The sequence below is a fragment of the Ylistrum balloti genome, unplaced genomic scaffold (assembly GCF_031769215.1).
Source record: "Ylistrum balloti isolate Yb309-2 unplaced genomic scaffold, AGI_CSIRO_Ybal_v1 Utg371472, whole genome shotgun sequence".
In the NCBI taxonomy this organism is placed as follows: Eukaryota; Metazoa; Mollusca; class Bivalvia; order Pectinida; family Pectinidae; genus Ylistrum; species Ylistrum balloti.
Window position 1 is genome coordinate 353,410 of NW_026782766.1, and position 21,374 is coordinate 374,783.

General features: G+C 34.0%; 1 protein-coding gene across 1 annotated transcript in view; it reads right to left on the reverse strand.

The window, feature by feature from the left end:
- Positions 1-21,374, reverse strand: part of LOC132562650 (voltage-dependent calcium channel subunit alpha-2/delta-2-like) — a 50,493-nt gene that overhangs the window by 22,034 nt on the left and 7,085 nt on the right. The window contains exons 4-11 of the mRNA XM_060227405.1: positions 19,413-19,564; positions 17,791-17,943; positions 15,986-16,150; positions 14,273-14,401; positions 13,380-13,508; positions 11,127-11,248; positions 10,535-10,638; positions 1,445-1,695 (exon numbers count right to left, since the gene is read on the reverse strand). Coding sequence (XP_060083388.1) covers positions 1,445-1,695; positions 10,535-10,638; positions 11,127-11,248; positions 13,380-13,508; positions 14,273-14,401; positions 15,986-16,150; positions 17,791-17,943; positions 19,413-19,564 — 1,205 coding nt within the window. The remainder of the gene's footprint in view (positions 1-1,444; positions 1,696-10,534; positions 10,639-11,126; positions 11,249-13,379; positions 13,509-14,272; positions 14,402-15,985; positions 16,151-17,790; positions 17,944-19,412; positions 19,565-21,374) is intronic.

Genomic DNA, 21,374 nt, shown 5'->3' on the forward strand with positions numbered 1-21,374 from the left:
TAAGAGGTTCTACCCTACAAAGGGTAGTAACATAAAAAAACATTGGAAATTATCCATCCTTTACTTCTAAAGAAATATTGATGAATTATAAATGTCATTATCTAAGCCATTTATATTTTTCTGATCAAACAAATAAATAATACACAACTAGGGATCAAAATCGACCTACATATGTAATTTCATAATAATCTATCATATCTTCATTCTTGATGAAATATTGGTAACATAATATAGCTATCAAAATCCAAGACGACCACTTGGCAGCCATTTTGTATTTCTCAGATGTTTAAAATTGGATACAATACATCTGCCGACCAAGGGAAACCTATATATGAAAGTGAAGAATCATCCTGCCTGTACCTCTCAAAGTACAGTGATAACAAATCACAAATGTCAAAATTCAACAAGACCGCCTCTTGACCATTTGATTTTCTAATCAGTTCCAAACTAGATACTGCAAGAGTAGCTTACATATAAAATTTGAAAATTGTGTTTTCAACTAATGCCTTTCAAGAATTAACGACTGATCCATAACTATCAAGTCAAAGATGGTTGGTAGTTAGCCATTCTGATTGTTCAAATAAAATGGAAAATACACAAATAGCAACCGAACGGAACCTACTCATGAAATTTGAGAGAGATCCATCCAGTAGATATTAAAAAATAGTAACAATCTATATCTGTAAAATTTCAAGATGGGTGTCTATCGACTGTGATATGTTTCTGATTAGTATCAAAGAGGACATCGCAGAGCACTAGTCCAATGGAAACCTACTTATGAAATAGGAAAAGTATTATCCTATCAGTGCTTCACAAAATAGAAATAACAAACTACAAGGGTCAAAATCCAGGATGGACACCTGTTAGCCACTTGTTTATATCAGTCTATCCCAAAATATTAAATACACTATTACAGACCATGGGAACCCAACATATGGAATTTGAGAATGATCAATCTAGCACTTATTGAGAAATAGTGATAACAAACCATAACTGTCAAAATTAAAGATGGCTGACTATAAGCTATGCTAACTTTTTTATTCCCAAAAGAGACAATGACCAATTAGCAACCAAGGGCAACCTATGTATGAAACTTGAAAATCATCCATCCACTTCTTAAAAAGAAATAGCAATAATAGCTTTAACTAACAAAATCCAAGATGGCTGCTTGTCAGCATATTAAGTTTCTAATCTGTCCAAAAACAAATAACACAAAAATAGGCATCAAGGTGAACCAAATTTTAGAATGATCTTTTGAGTACTTCTGTAGAAACAGGCATATCAAATATTGGTAAAAGATGGATGAACAACAGACAAATGACCAACCACAGACAAATTTCAAGAAATTTCTGAAAAACTAGCAGATAGTAAAACAGGGAAAAAAAGTGTTTCTGTTAAAATTTTATCTCTTCCTTCTATAGTTTATAAATGTCATTCAACTTACTTTCCATCACTACTCATGACAGGAATCGCATGTGTCACCATGATACCTAGGTCCCAGGCATCCAGATAGGGGGATGTCCAAAAAGCATTGGTGTTCTTAGCATTGCCAAACAGAAATTCAAAGTAGTTGTTCATCTGTGATATGAGACTCTGTCCATTCATCAGTTTAACCAAGCTTCCTCGATGGGAGCAGGCCAGTGTCCCAGGGAATGACTCATCAGGGTCCTTAATCAAGTAGCTGAATATACGGGGCTGTAATACAAAAATATTAGCAGTTTAATGTACAGATGATAAAGATCATCTTTGTAATTACAAAGCCTTGAACAGAGACTCTGAAAAATAAATATCATGACAAAAGACAGATCCTACATTTGTATCACTAAATACCATAAACAGATACTGATTTTACATTTGAAACTCTACAGGTCTTGAACATAAAACAGTTCTTCAGACTATGAACAAAAACTGGTTCTACATTTGTATCACTACAGACCATGAACAAAGCTGGTTCTACATTTGTATCACTACAGACCATGAACAAAAACTGGTTCTACATTTGTATCACTACAGACCATGAACAAAAGCTGGTTCTACATTTGTATTACTACAGACCATGAACAAAGCTGGTTCTACATTTGTATCACTACAGACCATGAACAAAGCTGGTTCTACATTTGTATCACTACAGACCATGAACAAAAACTGGTTCTACATTTTTAACTCTACAGACTATGAACAAAAACTGGTTCTAAATTTTTAACTCTACAGACTATGAACAAAAACTGGTTCTACATTTTTAACTCTACAGACTATGAACAAAAACTGGTTCTACATTTTTAACTCTACAGACCATGAACAAAAACTGGTTCTACATTTTTAACTCTACAGACTATGAACAAAAACTGGTTCTACATTTTTAACTCTACAGACTATGAACAAAAACTGGTTCTACATTTTTAACTCTACAGACTATGAACAAAAACTGGTTCTACATTTTTAACTCTACAGACTATGAACAAAAACTGGTTCTACATTTTTAACTCTACAGACCATGAACAAAAACTGGTTCTACATTTGTATCACTACAGACCATGAACAAAAACTGGTTCTACATTTGTATCACTACAGACCATGAACAAAAACTGGTTCTACATTTGTATCACTACAGACCATGAACAAAAACTGGTTCTACATTTGTATCACTACAGACCATGAACAAAAACTGGTTCTACATTTGTATCACTACAGACCATGAACAAAAACTGGTTCTACATTTGTATTACTACAGACCATGAACAAAGCTGGTTCTACATTTGTATCACTACAGACCATGAACAAAGCTGGTTCTACATTTGTATCACTACAGACCATGAACAAAAACTGGTTCTACATTTTTAACTCTACAGACTATGAACAAAAACTGGTTCTAAATTTTTAACTCTACAGACTATGAACAAAAACTGGTTCTACATTTTTAACTCTACAGACTATGAACAAAAACTGGTTCTACATTTTTAACTCTACAGACCATGAACAAAAACTGGTTCTACATTTTTAACTCTACAGACTATGAACAAAAACTGGTTCTACATTTTTAACTCTACAGACTATGAACAAAAACTGGTTCTACATTTTTAACTCTACAGACTATGAACAAAAACTGGTTCTACATTTTTAACTCTACAGACTATGAACAAAAACTGGTTCTACATTTTTAACTCTACAGACCATGAACAAAAACTGGTTCTACATTTGTATCACTACAGACCATGAACAAAAACTGGTTCTACATTTGTATCACTACAGACCATGAACAAAAACTGGTTCTACATTTGTATCACTACAGACCATGAACAAAAACTGGTTCTACATTTGTATCACTACAGACCATGAACAAAAACTGGTTCTACATTTGTATCACTACAGACCATGAACAAAAACTGGTTCTACATTTGTATCACTACAGACCATGAACAAAAACTGGTTCTACATTTGTATCACTACAGACCATGAACAAAGCTGGTTCTACATTTGTATCACTACAGACCATGAACAAAAACTGGTTCTACATTTGTATCACTACAGACCATGAACAAAAACTGGTTCTACATTTGTATCACTACAGACCATGAACAAAAACTGGTTCTACATTTGTATCACTACAGACCATGAACAAAAACTGGTTCTACATTTGTATCAATACATACCATGAACAAAAACTGGTTCTACATTTGTATCACTACAGACTATGAACAAAAACTGGTTCTACATTTGTACCACTACAGACTATGAACAAAAACTGGTTCTACATTTGTATCACTACAGACCATGAACAAAAACTGGTTCTACATTTGTACCACTACAGACCATGAACAAAAACTGGTTCTACATTTGTACCACTACAGACCATGAACAAAAACTGGTTCTACATTTGTACCACTACAGACCATGAACAAAGCTGGTTCTACATTTGTATCACTACAGACCATGAACAAAAACTGGTTCTACATTTGTATCACTACAGACTATGAACAAAAACTGGTTCTACATTTGTACCACTACAGACCATGAACAAAAACTGGTTCTACATTTGTATCACTACAGACTATGAACAAAAACTGGTTCTACATTTGTATCACTACAGACTATGAACAAAAACTGGTTCTACATTTGTATCACTACAGACTATGAACAAAAACTGGTTCTACATTTGTATCACTACAGACCATGAACAAAAACTGGTTCTACATTTGTATCACTACAGACCATGAACAAAAACTGGTTCTACATTTGTATCACTACAGACTATGAACAAAAACTGGTTCTACATTTGTATCAATACATACCATGAACAAAAACTGGTTCTACATTTGTACCACTACAGACCATGAACAAAAACTGGTTCTACATTTGTATCAATACATACCATGAACAAAGCTGGTTCTACATTTGTATCAATACATACCATGAACAAAAACTGGTTCTACATTTGTACCACTACAGACCATGAACAAAAACTGGTTCTACATTTGTATCACTACAGACCATGAACAAAAACTGGTTCTACATTTGTATCACTACAGATCATGAACAAAAACTGGTTCTACATTTGTATTACTACAGACCATGAACAAAGCTGGTTCTACATTTGTATCAATACATACCATGAACAAAAACTGGTTCTACATTTGTATTACTACAGACCATGAACAAAGCTGGTTCTACATTTGTATCAATACATACCATGAACAAAAACTGGTTCTACATTTGTATCACTACAGACCATGAACAAAAACTGGTTCTAAATTTGTAACTCTACAGACTTTGAACCTAGAATGGTTCTTGAGACCATGAACAAAAATTTGTTCTACATCTGTATCACTACAGACCATAAACAATCAAAGTGTTGAGGATACTCATAGATGCTGTGTATGATGTATATTGAAATAAAGGAAGTGATATATCAATATGGAATGGCATTAAATGTTGAGTGATTGGTCACCCTGTTTATACATACATAATATGAAGATTCAGGACATATGGTTATGATAAGATCTTCATATGATCATTATGATGGATGAGTATGATTGGACAAGTAATAACTGACCATGCCGAATCAAGTGTGACTATCAATGTAGTGCATGGTTATAGGCCACTGCAGGTTTGAATATTTTCTTGTGTATATAGAGATAGGTTGAGATTTCAACATCGATGATCAATTAACTGGCTAGTAACTGATCAATTACTTGCTTGTTTAACTTTTGGTTTTTCTTATTCTTTTAAATCATCTTATATAAAAGTAACCAATAACATTTCATCACTCCATAGTTTGTTTGAGCATTACACATTATTAGATCTAAAATACAAAGTGTATGTTTTTAAACTGATGAGTTCTACTGATACTAAAAGTTGTAGAAGTTGAGGGCAGACATGGTCACCTTTCTAGCCTTAGCTTGTGTGGATTTCTCTTTAGTCTATTGGTAGAGTGTCTGGCTAGAAACCAAAGCGTCACTATAGTCTCCACAGAGTCATTAGTATTGGTGAAGGTGAAAACAGAAAGAAGAAGTATACAAGCTATAGGCCTAATTCAAACCCCTGAAGCTAGGAGCTGTGTTTTTCTGGACTCCTTCCAATAAAATCTCTATGTATCAATTATTGCATCAAATCCAAGATCTATAAACTTGTTCATTTCTGAGTCAAAATATAAACCAATCATGCCTTTATTTCCTTGATACAATCAACAACAACTGCACAATAGATTCAATTCAATGGAAAATGAGTTGATAATTCCTTCCTTGTGACTGCCCTAAAGTACTTAGGGGTCAGATCAAATTTCTGAATTTAACAAATAATTGCATACTCTAACAGTTCAATAAGGCCAAAGCTTGTTGAAATCCACCCAGGCAGAAAGGAGTAATGTTTTTAATTTAATTTCAGCACTTCCCCCTTTGGGTCCTTGTATCTCAACCCCTATGGGTCAAATCAAAATTCTGAATTTAAGAAATGATAACCCTCACCAAACAATGCATCAGATCAAATTTTGTTGAGATCCATCCAGGTATAAAAGAGGAGTAGGGTAAGAAAGAGTTTATGTACAATGCATGCCACACAATGACGAAAAAAGCACCATTAAAATTCCTAAAGGCCTATTAGCTGTCCAAGCCTTTAAACATGCCCTTCATGATATGCTGTAAATTCATAATTAGGGCAATAAACATTGACAAAACATAAATACATAATCAGAGCTGTCACTACTATAAAAAATATAAAATGATTAACCTTTATAAGCACAATTCAATTACGCAATCTACAGACTGCTCTGTTCACATCTGTGTAGTTTGCCAACCAAAGTTTATTTCTTTAAGCAATATATCTTTCAAACTCTTGATTGTTTTTTTGCCATTGTTGTTTAAGCTTACCACAACTCATAAAACCTAACTCTACACTAGTCGGTGTTGTTTCATATTAAAGTTTTCACAAACTTTTCAATAAATTTATTGTAATCATATATATAATTTTCTATCAAAAATGAAAAATATTTCAAACATCTATTTGATGAATCATGTCAGAAACTTTAGCTCGGAAGTCTGTGGTGATCAAATATGTATGATTATCTATGTAAGACTTCCTCCATAGAATAATCGAAAATGTATTAATATCTTTTTAATAATGTCTTGGAATAAAGACCTTATCACAAAATAAATACATGTATTTACAAAAATTACAGCAGCAACTACTTCATGAACTAATTTCCAAACACATTTTACATCCTTTTTTCAGAGGTATATGTGTGTTATTGGGTCTTTTTGATATGTAAACTTCAGTCAAGTCTATAAATAGCTAGATCTGGGTGATGGCTACAAGACACATATCATCTTAAAAAACTTGTTATACATTTGAAACTCGACAGGCCTTGAACAGAATTGTTTTTCAGACCATGAACAAAAGCTGGTTCTACATTTGTATTACTACAGACCATGAACAAAAACTGGTTCTACATTTGTATCACTACAGACCATGAACAAAGCTGGTTCTACATTTGTATCAATACATACCATGAACAAAAACTGGTTCTACATTTGTATCACTACAGACCATGAACAAAGCTGGTTCTACATTTGTATCAATACATACCATGAACAAAAACTGGTTCTACATTTGTATCAATACATACCATGAACAAAAACTGGTTCTACATTTGTATCACTACAGACCATGAACAAAGCTGGTTCTACATTTGTATCAATATATACCATGAACAAAAACTGGTTCTACATTTGTAACTATGAAGACCTTTAACAAAGATTCTCTATTTGCATGTCTTAAGACAATAATTACCTTGAACAATACTGTATCTACAATTGTAATGTAAGACAAGCCTTTGCTATGACTTAACAAAACTGTGTAGATAAATCCTTATGAAAACAAATATAGTATATGTATAACAGTGGTACAGATAAATTATCTACATGTTTCATTATCAAATAACACGGTGGATGCACTATAAATTTCGGTAGTCAAGTATTCAAACTGATGGTTTTATATCACAAGAAATGTTTTATTTCGAGGAAGATCAATCAAACAACAGCCTGTATGTTTTTCTTTGCTACTGTGATGCATGGTAATCACACTTGTATTGTTTCTGCCAAGAGCCATACCCAATTGTACAATAAACTTTTAGATAACAAACCCAGCACAGTATATATAGTAATTTATACTGCTGTTTTTAATTTTGTTTATTCGTGTGTTTTATTGAAGTGAAATATTACTCCAAGAGCTGGTAGCTGTCTTTGTGAACATCATGAGGGAGGCCTGTTAAATGCTATCAGGAACCAATCTGAAAAATTGTCTTGGACACAACCATGACAGTACAGAATTGACTTTGTTCCCAACTGCTTGAGAAAGGCAAAGTTTCCCATGTTGGAATTGAACCACATACCGCAGATCATCACCTGATCATACATCCATCTAACACTCTAGAGACTGCCTTGGAATTTGTGACATAAAGGTTTTCTGGTCTACAGATTTAGGTAAAGGGAAATTTTCCTCACCAGATTCACTAAAAAAGGATTATATATTACTATAGTGACAATAGGATACAAGAATTCACCAATTTAACACAAACAAACCCTAGTTTTAATGACTTCAATCAATAACACTAGTGTGCACTTGCCTAGAGACTTGTGCTGCAGAGAACGCAATACAAACTCAAGTAGTGCTACATTACATGATCATTTGCAATTAAATTTGCATGAAATTCACATACTGTGAACTGTATTGTTCTAGACCTCTCTAGAGACAAAAACATATAACATGCCCATCTGATAAGGATGCAAGCTTTTCATGTGCTCTATGCTTTAATCAAAAGAGTAATTTCAAGGAATGAACTTCGATTCCTGAACAAACTGTTTGGAATGCGGTAAAAACCGCCTGAAATTTTTATACCTATTTATAAAATATTTGGAATGGAGATACAGCACATTTCACAAAGCATCATGTAACTTTTCCAAAAAAAAGGCAGAAACCAAAATTCAGTTGAAGCCACTGATACAAAACTAGTGATATTTAATCAACCATAAAGCGTCTACATCAATGCTGTGCATTCACCTGAATACTGCTTTGTGATAAAGAATGACAATTATTTGGGTATAACAATGAAAGTTACCAGTAACAAGTATTATACATGAAAGACTGCAATCTTCGAAGGTTTTTATTTAATGCCATTTTCAAGGATTCAATACAACCACAAATAACTACTACAGTGGAAATGAGAGGCCCATGTGAATCTTAATGATAGGCCTTAAAAGTCCTCTGACTATTACAGAAGTTGTAGTAGTGGGTACAATTATTAATGACTGTAAGGTTCACTGTATTTTAGAAGTAAAGAAAAAAGGAAAGCACCAACACTCATCAATTAAGCTTCTCCACATTCCTACAAAATTTCAGCTCAATGGCATGGCACCACTGGAACCACAGAAAAGTTGATTTGAAAATGTGCTTTTTAAGATGGTAGTCATGAGGTTATATAGGACTCAAACCAACACGAAAATTAACAATGCTTTGCAGCTTACTTCCTTTAATATACCAACCTATCTCCAGCACAACAGCATCAGTTAAGAAGAGGTTTAGTGTTTTTGAATATGGTAGCCATGGCAGACAAATAAGATTTTGGACTTACCCAAAAAATAAAAATAACAACACTTTGTAAGGACATTTCATGCAAAGATTGAGCTAAACCCCAACTCAAAAAGAAGTTTACAATTGTTCATGTTTAGGGAAACCATGATTGTGCCACTTGTCTGACATGGCTAACATTTCAAACATTTTGTCAGCTTCTTTTTCTTAACATCCAAACAGTTTCCAGCTCAATATGTTTTTTAAGATGGCAGCAATGATGGCCAAACTTTAGAGGACTGGAGCACTAAATATAATCCAGTCCCCAACTTTTGATACCCTATAGAACATAAAATGATCACAGGTACTGCATATAGTGGGGTATTCCATCACAATAACCAACCATTTTCCTGATGTTTGCAGAAATAATGCAACAAACTTGATGTGTTGCTATGACATTAAATTATGATTTGTTTGTATGGTGTTTATATTCCTAGTAGCAAGCCCTAAAATTATTAAAATTCAATTATGTTGTAGAATGTGACCAGAGACCCTGCCAGTATTTAGTTTAGGTAATTCTGCTATCATCACCATTGTACTTACATTTTGGTATTGTTGGTGATTCACAATCTTGAATACTAATGTTAATCTGACTGGTTTGTAATTTGATATGAAGAACCTCTGTGTGCAGTTACACAACCTCAAAATCTGATTTATGAAATTAACATCAATCATCTTTGAACATGACCAAGACCTCTACATTTGACTTTAACTTATGCAGAGCTTTATGTTTGGAACAATCGTTTGAAGTGTGTTTAGGACTGAACCTAGTATGTGGAAGACACAATGTGTACCCATTTTAGTACATTAAGCTGCCATGACCTGAACCTATAAACCTACACCAAATTGTATAAAACAATTGTGTAATGTCTCATTGAACATCTGTGGAGCAGTTTTTCCCAAATGCTGCAGGGAAAAAAAGAATATTCAGCTGTTGTGACCCTGATTTTTGACTTAAGAACACGAATTGAGACCCTGAAACTTCAGTCAGACCAATATATTAGAGCCTGATGTAAAGAATCCTGAAATGTGTTATTTTAACTCTTACCAGGACTTTGATCTCTCATGTTTATATGATCTTGACACTTAACCTGGGCCTAGAGCAGATATAAGGAACAATTGAGTCTGATTAAAATTGGTTTAGCGTTGGATAAGCAGTTTTTTTACAGAATGTTGCATATCAATATTCAGCAATTGTAACTTTCACCTTTGACCTTTGAAAATGACAATTGGAACAATTTTGTGAAATCTTGTCAAAATGGTTTTTTCCCGAACATTGTATGCAATGTATACTCAGACACAATATCACACTGTCCCTTATAAACCTTCCTCACAGCAACAATATCATATCCCTCGTTATCCTCCAAAATGACAATTGACAATACCTCAATAAAGAGTTAGTTTGAACAAAACTTACCTCAGGATGAGAATATTTCCTCTTCTCATCAGCCACATTGAAAACTTTGGTCCAGTTATATTTACAGACTGGCCCTGGCACATACCCACTCCTTGTATAATAGCCTAGCAACACAAACATATATTTTATTTTACTACACTATCAAATACTTTGTATTGAATATTTATCATATTTTATTTTACTACACTATCAAATACCTTGTATTGAATATTTATCATATTTTATTTTACTACACTATCAAATACCTTGTATTGAATATCTATCAGACTTATTGCAATTTTGACTAAATAAAGGTGCATGGATCACACAAATGACATCTTGGAGACTCTGTGAAAGCAAAATTGTTCTTCACGTACTATAAAATCATTAATTTTCATAGGGGTTTTACTTTTGTTGATTCCATAGATACTCTGAATCTAGGAGTTCCTACATCCATGAAGTGTTAGAATTAGGATAAGTAGACATATTGAGCTAACATCTATTCATGAAATCAAATAGTTTTTGACAGAAACCTATTTTTATCCCATGTCTACGTACATAAATGGTAGGATATAATGTTCTTGGATATATGAGAATTGTGTAGAATACAAACCTGGTCCACAGCGAACATTTTCTCCATCCATCTCCTGACCATCTGTAGCAAACACAATAACAGACTGACACCCTGTCCTGGCATTACCCATCAGCAGATCGTAGGCAATATCAAAACCTTTCCTGAAATAGATATGAAAAATTATTTATAACACCGATCGCTTGATCACACAATACAAACCATCTTATTAAATATGATGTAAAAAATTTCATAACTATTCCAAATTCATTTTCCCCTTTATTAGGCGATTTTCAACTTCTTCGTTGAACTCTGACAGTAAAGCTCAGAGGTCATTAACTCTTTGTTTGGTATACTTATACAATATCACCTTAAAGATAACTTAACATTCAGTCTTAATGTTAAAACTTTTGTATGATGTAAAATCAAATGGGCACAAGAGACATAGGAAAACCTACCTATGAAATTTGAGAGAGATCTATTCAGTTCCTTTTAAGAAATAGGGATAACAAACTTTACTTGGTAAAATCTAAGATGGCAACCTGTCAGACCTTTTATTTTTCCAAACAGTCAGTCCCAAAAACTTTATAGAGCCAACTGGCGATAAAGAGGAACCTATACTATGCAGTTTTATCAAGAAATAGTGATAACAAAACTTTACTTGGCGAAGTCCAAAACGACCACCAGAAGGCCATTATCATTTTCTGATCAGTACCAAAATCAATCAGGCAAGATTATGGATCATGGGAAACCTACACTTGAAATTTGAGAAAGTTCTATTCTGTAGTTCTCAAGGAATAGCGATTACAATCTTTTAAAATCTAAATCCAAGATGGCCGTCTGTTGGCCGCTTTTTTTCTGATCAGTACCAAAATCAAGCTGGCCAAACTAGGGATCAAGGGATACCTACAAATGAAATTTGAGAAAGACCTATGCTGTAGTTCTCAAGAAATAGCAATAATATATTCACAAAATCCAAGATAACCACTTGTCAGCCATTTTGTTGTTTTTATCAGTCCCAAAATTGGACAGGCACAACTAGAGAACAAGGGGAACCTACATATGAAATATGAGAAAGACGAATCCAGTACTTCTCAAGAACTAGCAATAACAGAAATTGTCTACGAAGGGATGGATGAATGGATGGACTTATAATTGAAAAATGACAGAATTGCCTTATATTTCTTTAATTATGATAAGTATCTAAAAATTCCCAATCAATATTTTGGATCTAAAATAAACAAAATAATGTCCAATTACAACCTAGAACATCATTCTAAATACATACAGATTTGATAACAGAAGTGATTATAAGGTCTTTTTCCTTGATAACCCTTTAATAAACCTCTTCACCATTGAATTTGGAGAGTTATGACCAGATATTACTAGCAAATGGTGGCACAGACAGTAACAGAACCTTTGGTTAACCAATATTATAACTATGTGTATCTTCCACTTTAGTGGTAAATTTATTTTAGCAGTAAACTTATTTAAGCATTTATCATGCTAAAAATCAATTAAGCTGAAATAAGATTAATATGATTGCACTAATTATTTCTTCTGTATATTGTTACTATAAAGCACTGGTGTAAGAAATCATTATGGCTCCAATTTGCCTAATGTGATAATGAGCTAAAATTTGATTGTGCTAAATTAAGTACTTATACAGTAGTAACAAACTGAAATTCATACTAGAGCTGAAAACAAGTCACTTTCATATGAAAACAAAACTTTGTTGTCAACATCACAATGACAAGCATTCCTGTGGTCTATCAGCATAAATACTACACTAAAGTTGATCAAAGTAATATAATTGATGCCAAAAAAGTTTAAAATCAAAAATCAAAAAATGATATTGTCATACCAAGAATTTCAGTATGTTTGATTTTGGTTACCTTGACCTAACATTCAAAAACATATCTGTATTCAGCCTTCTACACTAACCTTGAACAAATTTCCAACTGTTTGAGTCTTTGATCTCAAATACCGATATTCTACAATTCTACAACCTTTTGAGTTTTTGACAACAAAATGTAGCCTTCAAGGATTTTTTTTATCAAACTTCCCTTGTGATTTGTCTTTCAACACTGAATATCCTCCTACCTTTCGATATCCTCCAAAATGTAATTTCAAAAGATTTACAATTCTTCACCTTCATTAAATTCTATCCTTTAATTACAAAGATTACAAAACTCTTTGACCCTAACAGGATATCCTGTAACTAATGTCATGTTGAAGATAGGGACTTCAACAAGTCTTGACATTCTATGTCTACAAACGTATTTCTGTACTTACTCCAATTCACTAGTACCCCCAGCTTTGAGTTTCTTTATCTTCTCTATCAAATCCTTCCGGTGAGCGATGGTCGCAGGAACCAGACTCTCTGTCTGGCAACTCAACACATCAGTTGAAAAATACTTCCACCTGAAACACATGACATTTAATCAAAGTTTCATGAAAAATCAATTCCTAACTAGACTTCCTACTACACTAAAGATTGGTTTGACAATCATCTGTTAATGTAACAATACTTGTTGAAGCCTGAAGAAGATCTTGAGGTAAAGGGGTAAAATGAATGTACTAAAATGTGACTGATCTGCTCCAAATCCTGGATATTTCAGTCCCATTTAAGTATGCACTTCAAATACAACTGTATTTTGCTCTGTAATTTATAACTGTTACACGGATATCTAAAACTGCAACCTTGTAATTGTTATGACCTTCCAACAGAGAAATTGTCAAATTTCCAGTATACAGATGTCATTTTCTGAATTGTTAGATATCCACATATGCTGTCAAATATTATACATTGTATTATTGTGGAGCTTCTGGTTTAAAAAAAAAAATTCCGTGGACACTTGATTTTGAGGATAAACATAGCTCAATGATTCTACTTATAGTTAGTTAAACTGTTAATGGACAGAAGTATCAGTGGATTAAAAGTACTTATGAAATCAATACAAACTATTCCCCCACAAAAATTCATGTATTTTCATTACAAATGATAAGACTACGCTGAAGAGTCCTACTTTAATGCAACCCCATCCACATGTTAGCATTTTAGTAGATTACCAAATTTTTTTTACAAATGTCCTGCTACAAGCCCATTTCCCTTTTGAGTCGGATATCAAGTGTTAGTAACATCCCTGGGTTTTATGCACAATAAATATGGTAAAAACGCAACTCACTTTCCAACTTCGTCCCAATGACTAGCCCGTGCACAGATCACATTCACATAGTCCTGTTTGGTGAGGGTGTTGATCACTGTTTTAGCCACACCTTTTGCTATAGCAAACTTCTCACCAGCCATCGACAAGCTGGAAAGAAAACAATGGCCAAATTAACTCTGATAAGATATTAATACAGTCAGCGAATTCAAGTATATATGTAGGTAAAAACCGTAAAACGTGGACTTTTCTTGAAGGATTTATTTAAAATCAATATAATCAATCACATTCAAAACAATCAAACACCATTACAGAAGATAACTATCAACAGCAATCTGAAATTCTGAATACATTTTCTATCAAATCAGTGATTTGTGTTCAACATTCAATTCACTGAAACAATTTCAAGTTCTCAAACAATGATTACTACTTGCAGTACATTAAAACTTTAAAACAGGATACATAAGACTTTAGTTATAATATGGCGTGTGATAACACAAAAGTTCTAGTCCAGGTACTGTAAATGGTACTGTTCTTGTTTCTTGACTCACACTATAACTGTATGTGATATACAATGTGTAGGACACGTTAGACAGATGGACAAGCTATGAAAATATTAGTTTTTTATCCTATATCGATCATAAAAGTCATAAAAAAGTGGAATTTCCTTTCATCAGAAGCAATTTGTAGCAGAATCAATTTTTAATGTTGTTTCCTGTCTTTTGATTGGCTGATAAGAAGGCTCCAATTGAGATTTTTTCCTAATCTTAATATGTTCCAGTTATTGCATCATCAGCACAATCATATGCTACTGTAGTATAGATTGTATCGTATACACTAATAATATTTTTCGCACTAAATATGTTGTTCACACAACAGCAGAGATACATGAAATTTTACATCAGAAGAGAATACATGATTAAACGGATGAAACTGATATGTTCTTCAACTTTTTCTATACTAATCGTTTAAGAATTGCAATTTATGAATGCACACTCAGATTCATTCTTGCATCCCTGATGTGCTGTACCCGTGACAGGTAAAAGCAAACATTCATCAAATTTATTATTATTGGGATTCAAAGGCATAATCTGTACCTTATAGATCAATACCAGATCTTTTAGATCTTTCTATGCAAATGTAGCATGAATATGAAAATAAGAATTCTATTAACAGGATGACAAGACCCATAATGCATAAATGAACTACAATAGGCAAAATTTGGACTTTTGGACAATTTATAGACTAGTTTCAGCATCTCCAATATGTCTATATTTCAAAATATGTTTTATCAACATTTCTGTTCTGAGGAGTATTTATGCTGTCCCTGATTGTCACTTGTTCATTGTTATTTTTAATTTGACCAAGAAGAATACATGTCAGTGATCCAAAACTCCAGAGTGTTCCACTTCCTGAGTGTTTGTGATTGATACTTATCTCAATCTGAATAGTGTCAGGAACACCTAGTCTGTTTAGCTTTGACAAGTTTTCAGTATAGTATTTGCTTGTCTCATAGCAAATGTATGCATACTTAACACAGTTTTGAAAGATGGCATGGTAGCATGGTAAACTCATGTGAAATTTTTCAACATATCAAAAAACTTGAATAGGTAGTAACATCAAACGCCAAAGGCTGTGACAATAAGTTGAAAGATTTCTATTAAGCCTAAAATCTATGGAAATGACGTGTAATTTTCTGGATCATTACTGTGCTTTACTGTGTGAAAAACTTACCTACAGTCTAAAATGATAACCACATCCTTTGGACCACTGGTTGCAGCTATATACCAGGGACGAACACGTGGATCGTAATCATTGTAAAAGCCAGCAAAGTTTGTTGACCACTCTCGGCCTGGATAGATTCTCACAATACCCACCGAGGAACCAAAATACTGCCATCTGGTACAGGAAAATTCAACAAAAATTTCAGAGTTACAAAAATCTGTTCAACAATGCTTCAAACCCTAAAGAGTATAGTAAAGATCTATGTACCTGCCACTTTTTATTAAATCACAATAAGCAAGAACTTTCACCTTAATCAAATATTATAAGTGATAAAATGAAAGCTCTTCTGAACTAGGATTTTGACAATACTGCATCAATATTACAACTGCAAATACAAATAAATCAATTTCTTGCACGCCATTTTAAGATTTTATAATCAATGAAAAATAACAGCATATATGTGTAGAAGTAGGTAAATATGCATTTTCAACTGGTAGTAGGGATATGTATTTGAATAGAACATGGTTATTTGTCACATTCACTAAACTAATCAAAGCACTCAGACCACTCATAGACACTATGTATGATGGATTGAAATAAAGGAATGAAGGAAATGGCATAGTAGTACAGAAAGACAAAAAAACAGAAGAAACCACATGTCAAAATGCCCTATTTACCACAGGCACTTGCATTTCATGATCAGTCATTTAATTCAATAAAAGAAACAGTGTTTAATGACAAGGAATATGGTAAACTTGGCAGTTTCAGTTACGTTTATTTAGTTTAGTGTTTGAGCGAGTAGCCCCTGATAGGCCAAAGAATAGTTTTTATTTTTAAGTGTTGTAATATGCGTTATCCACACTTTGCCTCTATATGTAATAAACAGGTCAACTCTTTCACATGTTTTTATATACAAAGCGTGTATGAAACTTTGAATGGATGGGCATTGGGAGGCAACTTGAATGGTAGGAGATTGGCATACCATTTTCTTTCAAACAAAAAAGAGGCATAGCAATATGTGCATAAAGTAGTTAGGAATTCTCTCGGAAGATATAAGTTATTTACGAAATATTAGCATTTTCTTTATCTTGAACTCGTATAATTCAGAGACCCATTTAATTGAAGCATTTTGTGAGTCCCTGCCTAATTTTACACAAAGCATTCGAACTCACATAAATCAAATACTCACTTATCTTGAAGATTTCCCATGGTCCCACAGAAATTGAGATAAAGAGATTCAACTGTACATATATTCGCAAAGTAACAGCATCAGCTACTTCACGAAATAGTTTAAAAAAACTCTTCATTCCTCTCGCATAGGTAGATGTATGTTTTGGGTATTTTTATGAAGAAATAATAAGGTTCCAGATTATAAATCAAGTGATGACTATAGACGCTTAGTGTCTGAAAACAGAGTGAGCAGGGACTCACATATGATCCCCCCCTCAACCCCAACTAATCCAATCCATCCACATTGTTTTTTCCGTCTGATCTAAATCTGTGGTCAAGGGTGACTTTTGTCCTTTAACCTTGACATTCAGAATCTAATCATGTGTAGATCTTGGTGTGAATAAGAACTAAATCTGTTCATTGGATTTTGAGATGTCTTGTACACAATGTTATCACACATTCATGTATGCTGACAAAATGGTTACTGTATTCCCCTTCTCACAAAAGTGATTGCATAAACATACTACAAAATTGTAGTTATACACCGATAACTAGAATCAGTCTGTCTACACAAAACATTGTCAAATATTTTGACCTTCACTTTAATAGAGTTGCTACCCAGCAGTAAACCTATAATGATCTACCTCAGTGATTCATCGTCATTCTTGTTTCTTTTAAAAACTTCATCAAGGCCAGCTGTGTAAAAAATGGAGTTAATTGTAGAAGCGTCACCTCTTGGGAGTTCATCAGCAATTTTTATAGTCGACTGACTCCAGGCCACTTTCTGGCGAAAGTTCCTGCAAACAAGAAAAATTTTGTAATCTAAATATTAATATAATATGTTTTATACCAATATTCTAAACAGTATTATTAACATCAACAATAGGCACAAGGGGCCTACACCCCTCACTGGCTAATTTAGCTATTCAGCCATTGGATAAAGAATTTCAAATATGACAAACAATTTCTGATATTGTTTCCCTATTGGGTCTCACCCTAGTGGTAAAACAGAGGTCAGATTCATTATTCATACAAATTACTTCAGACCAAACTTGGGACAATATTCCTGTATGGAAGAAGGACTTAAGAACTTACATTTCCAAAATAGGGCCCATCCCTCAGAACTTACATTTCTCCAATGGGCTCACCCCTTCCCGTCCTTCTCCCACCCACCCCCAATGGGGCCCACCCCTACCCATCCCACTCCTCCCTAGGGCCAACACCTCCCACTCTGGGGCCATCCCCTCCCCCGATTGGGGCCTGGATGCACCATTTATACAGAACTTAGTTCCCTTCACCCAAGATACTTCAGAACAAATTGGGCAATATCCATTTATTCTTATAGGAGGAGTAAGGTTTTAAAGAACTTGCAAAATTTCCTCTTTTGGGCCCCACCCTTAAGACCACTGGGAACTGAGAATCAATTCTTACACAAACTTTGTTCCTGTTCACCAAAGAATACCTCTGACCAAATTTGGGTGATATATAATCATTTTTAATGGAGAAGAAGGATTTTAAGGAACTCCTCTATTCCCCAATTGGGCTCTGGCCCTCCCTAACCAGGGGGTCAAGACCCACCGCTTATGCAAAATTGATTTCCTTTCACCAAACAAATTTCTATTACCCCTTGCTCTATTAGACATACTTGGCCCCGCCCCTCCCACCCAAGAGGGCTGTGACCCAACGTTAAACAAAAATGATTCCATTTCAACCAACATTGCTTCTGACTAAATAAGGGCAAAATCCAATCATTCTTACAGGAGGAGTAAGGTTTGTAAAGAATTTGTTCTATTACCCCTATTGGGCCCTGCCCTTCACATTCCAGGGGGCTTCGACCAACCATTTATACAAAATTGATTCCCTTTCACACAACAATGCTTCAGACTTAATTTGGGCAAAATCCAATCATTCCTACTGGTTTCATCTTTTGCAACCCCACCACACAGGTCCCTGGGGCCATGATCAATCATTTATAAAAAAATTTAACCTCTTTCCCTCGGCATATTTCTGACCAAAATTTCCAAAAGATCCTGTAACTCTTTTATGATTTGTATGAAAAAGTTAAAGAAGAAAAAAGTTCTTCAGGCCAGGTGAGCTAAAAACTCATGATCACCATGTGCATACATTGTGAAATTATTTGATTTCAATTAATTTCTTTTGAAAGAAAGAAAGAAAGAAAGAAGAAGAAAAAAAAGCCATTACTTTTGAACAAAGCAATTTATCTTTTTTAATAATTTTCTTGTCTAGTAACAAAAATCATGCTTACGGAGTGAAGGTTAGATCACTTGGGAGGGTGCCTGGGATATCAGAATCCCTGTACCGATCGTCTCCTAAGTCGTTTAGACTATTAACTACTTTGCCAGTCAAATTCAGGTTCATAAAGTTGTCATAAAGTTCTCTCACCTTGTCTGCTAACCTCTGAAACACAAGGACAATTCAAGGTCATACTTTTCCCTTATTTTGTCCACTAATTAACCATTGAAACACAAGGACAATTCAAGGACACACATTTTCTTTATTTTGTCTGCAAACCTCTGAAACACAATGATAATTCAAGGTTATATATTTCCTTTTTTGTTTGCTAATCTCTGAAACACAAAAGCAGTTCAAGGTCAAACAATTCCTTTTCCTTCAGCAGTTAACTGAGTAACTAATTTTCAAACCTTCAGATTTGTACAAAATGTCTACACAGATACTAAGGAAAACTAAAGGATTGAGTGTACCACTCATTCAATGCCACTTCAAGTGGCATGTACAAACCATAGGAAACTAGAACTGTCGCCTAGATGGCTAACCAATACCACCCACACACTGCAACGAGTCAATGGACAAGTTAAAGTGTTATTCTGAGAATAATTGACACATTCTGCATGTGCCTGCATCTTCTTCTTCATGCCGAGAAACCGTTAAAATCTGACGATATTTAATAACTTTTTGACCAATGATGGCAAATTTGTTTAACTGAAAAAATGTCTGCCATTATGTTCTTGATCTACACTAAACACTCATGTTTGTCATGGCAACAAAACCTATTTTATAATGTTTGGCATCCCCTAATAACCCTATATACCAAATTTGGTCAAAATTGGACAATATCTAAATTTTGACCAATCAGAGGCCAGGATTGTGTTTCCGCGGTAACAATTTGGGAAACGTCTAATATGTCCAATTATTGGCCTTACTCAATTACATCTTTTTACTAAGTTTGAATACAATCAGTCAAATAACTGAGGAGTTATGGACATTTATTAGAAAACTTGTTTATAGTGACCAGTTACCATGGCAACCAAAATTTTCAAAAAAAGAAAGTTGCATGCATATCTACACATGATTCTTAATATTCCTGTAAAGTTTCATCAAAATCGGTTCACAGGTTTAGGAGGAGTTAGCCGGACAACAGACAGACAGACGGACAGACAGACGGATGCCTGGAGAGATGGACGGACAACCTGATTCCAGTATACCCCCCCTAACTTCGTTGCGGGGGGTATAACAAAAGATAGGAGAAAATACAGTGTAAACAAAGTATATCACAAAGCAATAATGCCTGAGTTGAGTTTAATTTGATTGAGCAAATTTCATTCTAAATGGGAGAGATTGTCATTGATTCATCTTCTGTACTCTTAGACATTGACAAATATTCAGTTATTCTACATTAAATAATAATCTTAACATCAAAATATGTTCTTTGATATTCCCTTAAATCAGTACACAAGAGTAAATGTTCAGGAGTAAATCCAGTTAGCCTCATACACAATAAGCCTGCTGGGTTATAAAGCACACATAATACAGTTTAAAAGCATGCTGGAGAATTGTCCTAGCTGCCACATGGTAAATACAATTCCCTTGATTCCATGTTATACAGAATCATGACATTTGTCTCACCCCTAAACCAAAATAGCACAGGCAGTGAATAGATCTTGATTTTCTTCTGCCAATTGTGGACATTTTATTCCAGTGTGTCTGTGTTAGCTCTCATTCTTTTGAGTAAACATGTACTGTAAGAACAAGTTCAGTTTAACATAATCACTCTATACACAGACACAAATGGCATCACAGGACAAGTGAACTTTCAAGTGAATGGGATGATGTATATAAAAGCTGATTTCTACAGTGTTTTTCTTTAAATCACAAATAAATCATAAAAATTTTCTAATCTACTCTTATACAAAAACTAAATACAGTATAGGAGCTACTATAAACAGGACTGTTTTGCATATTTAGCAAA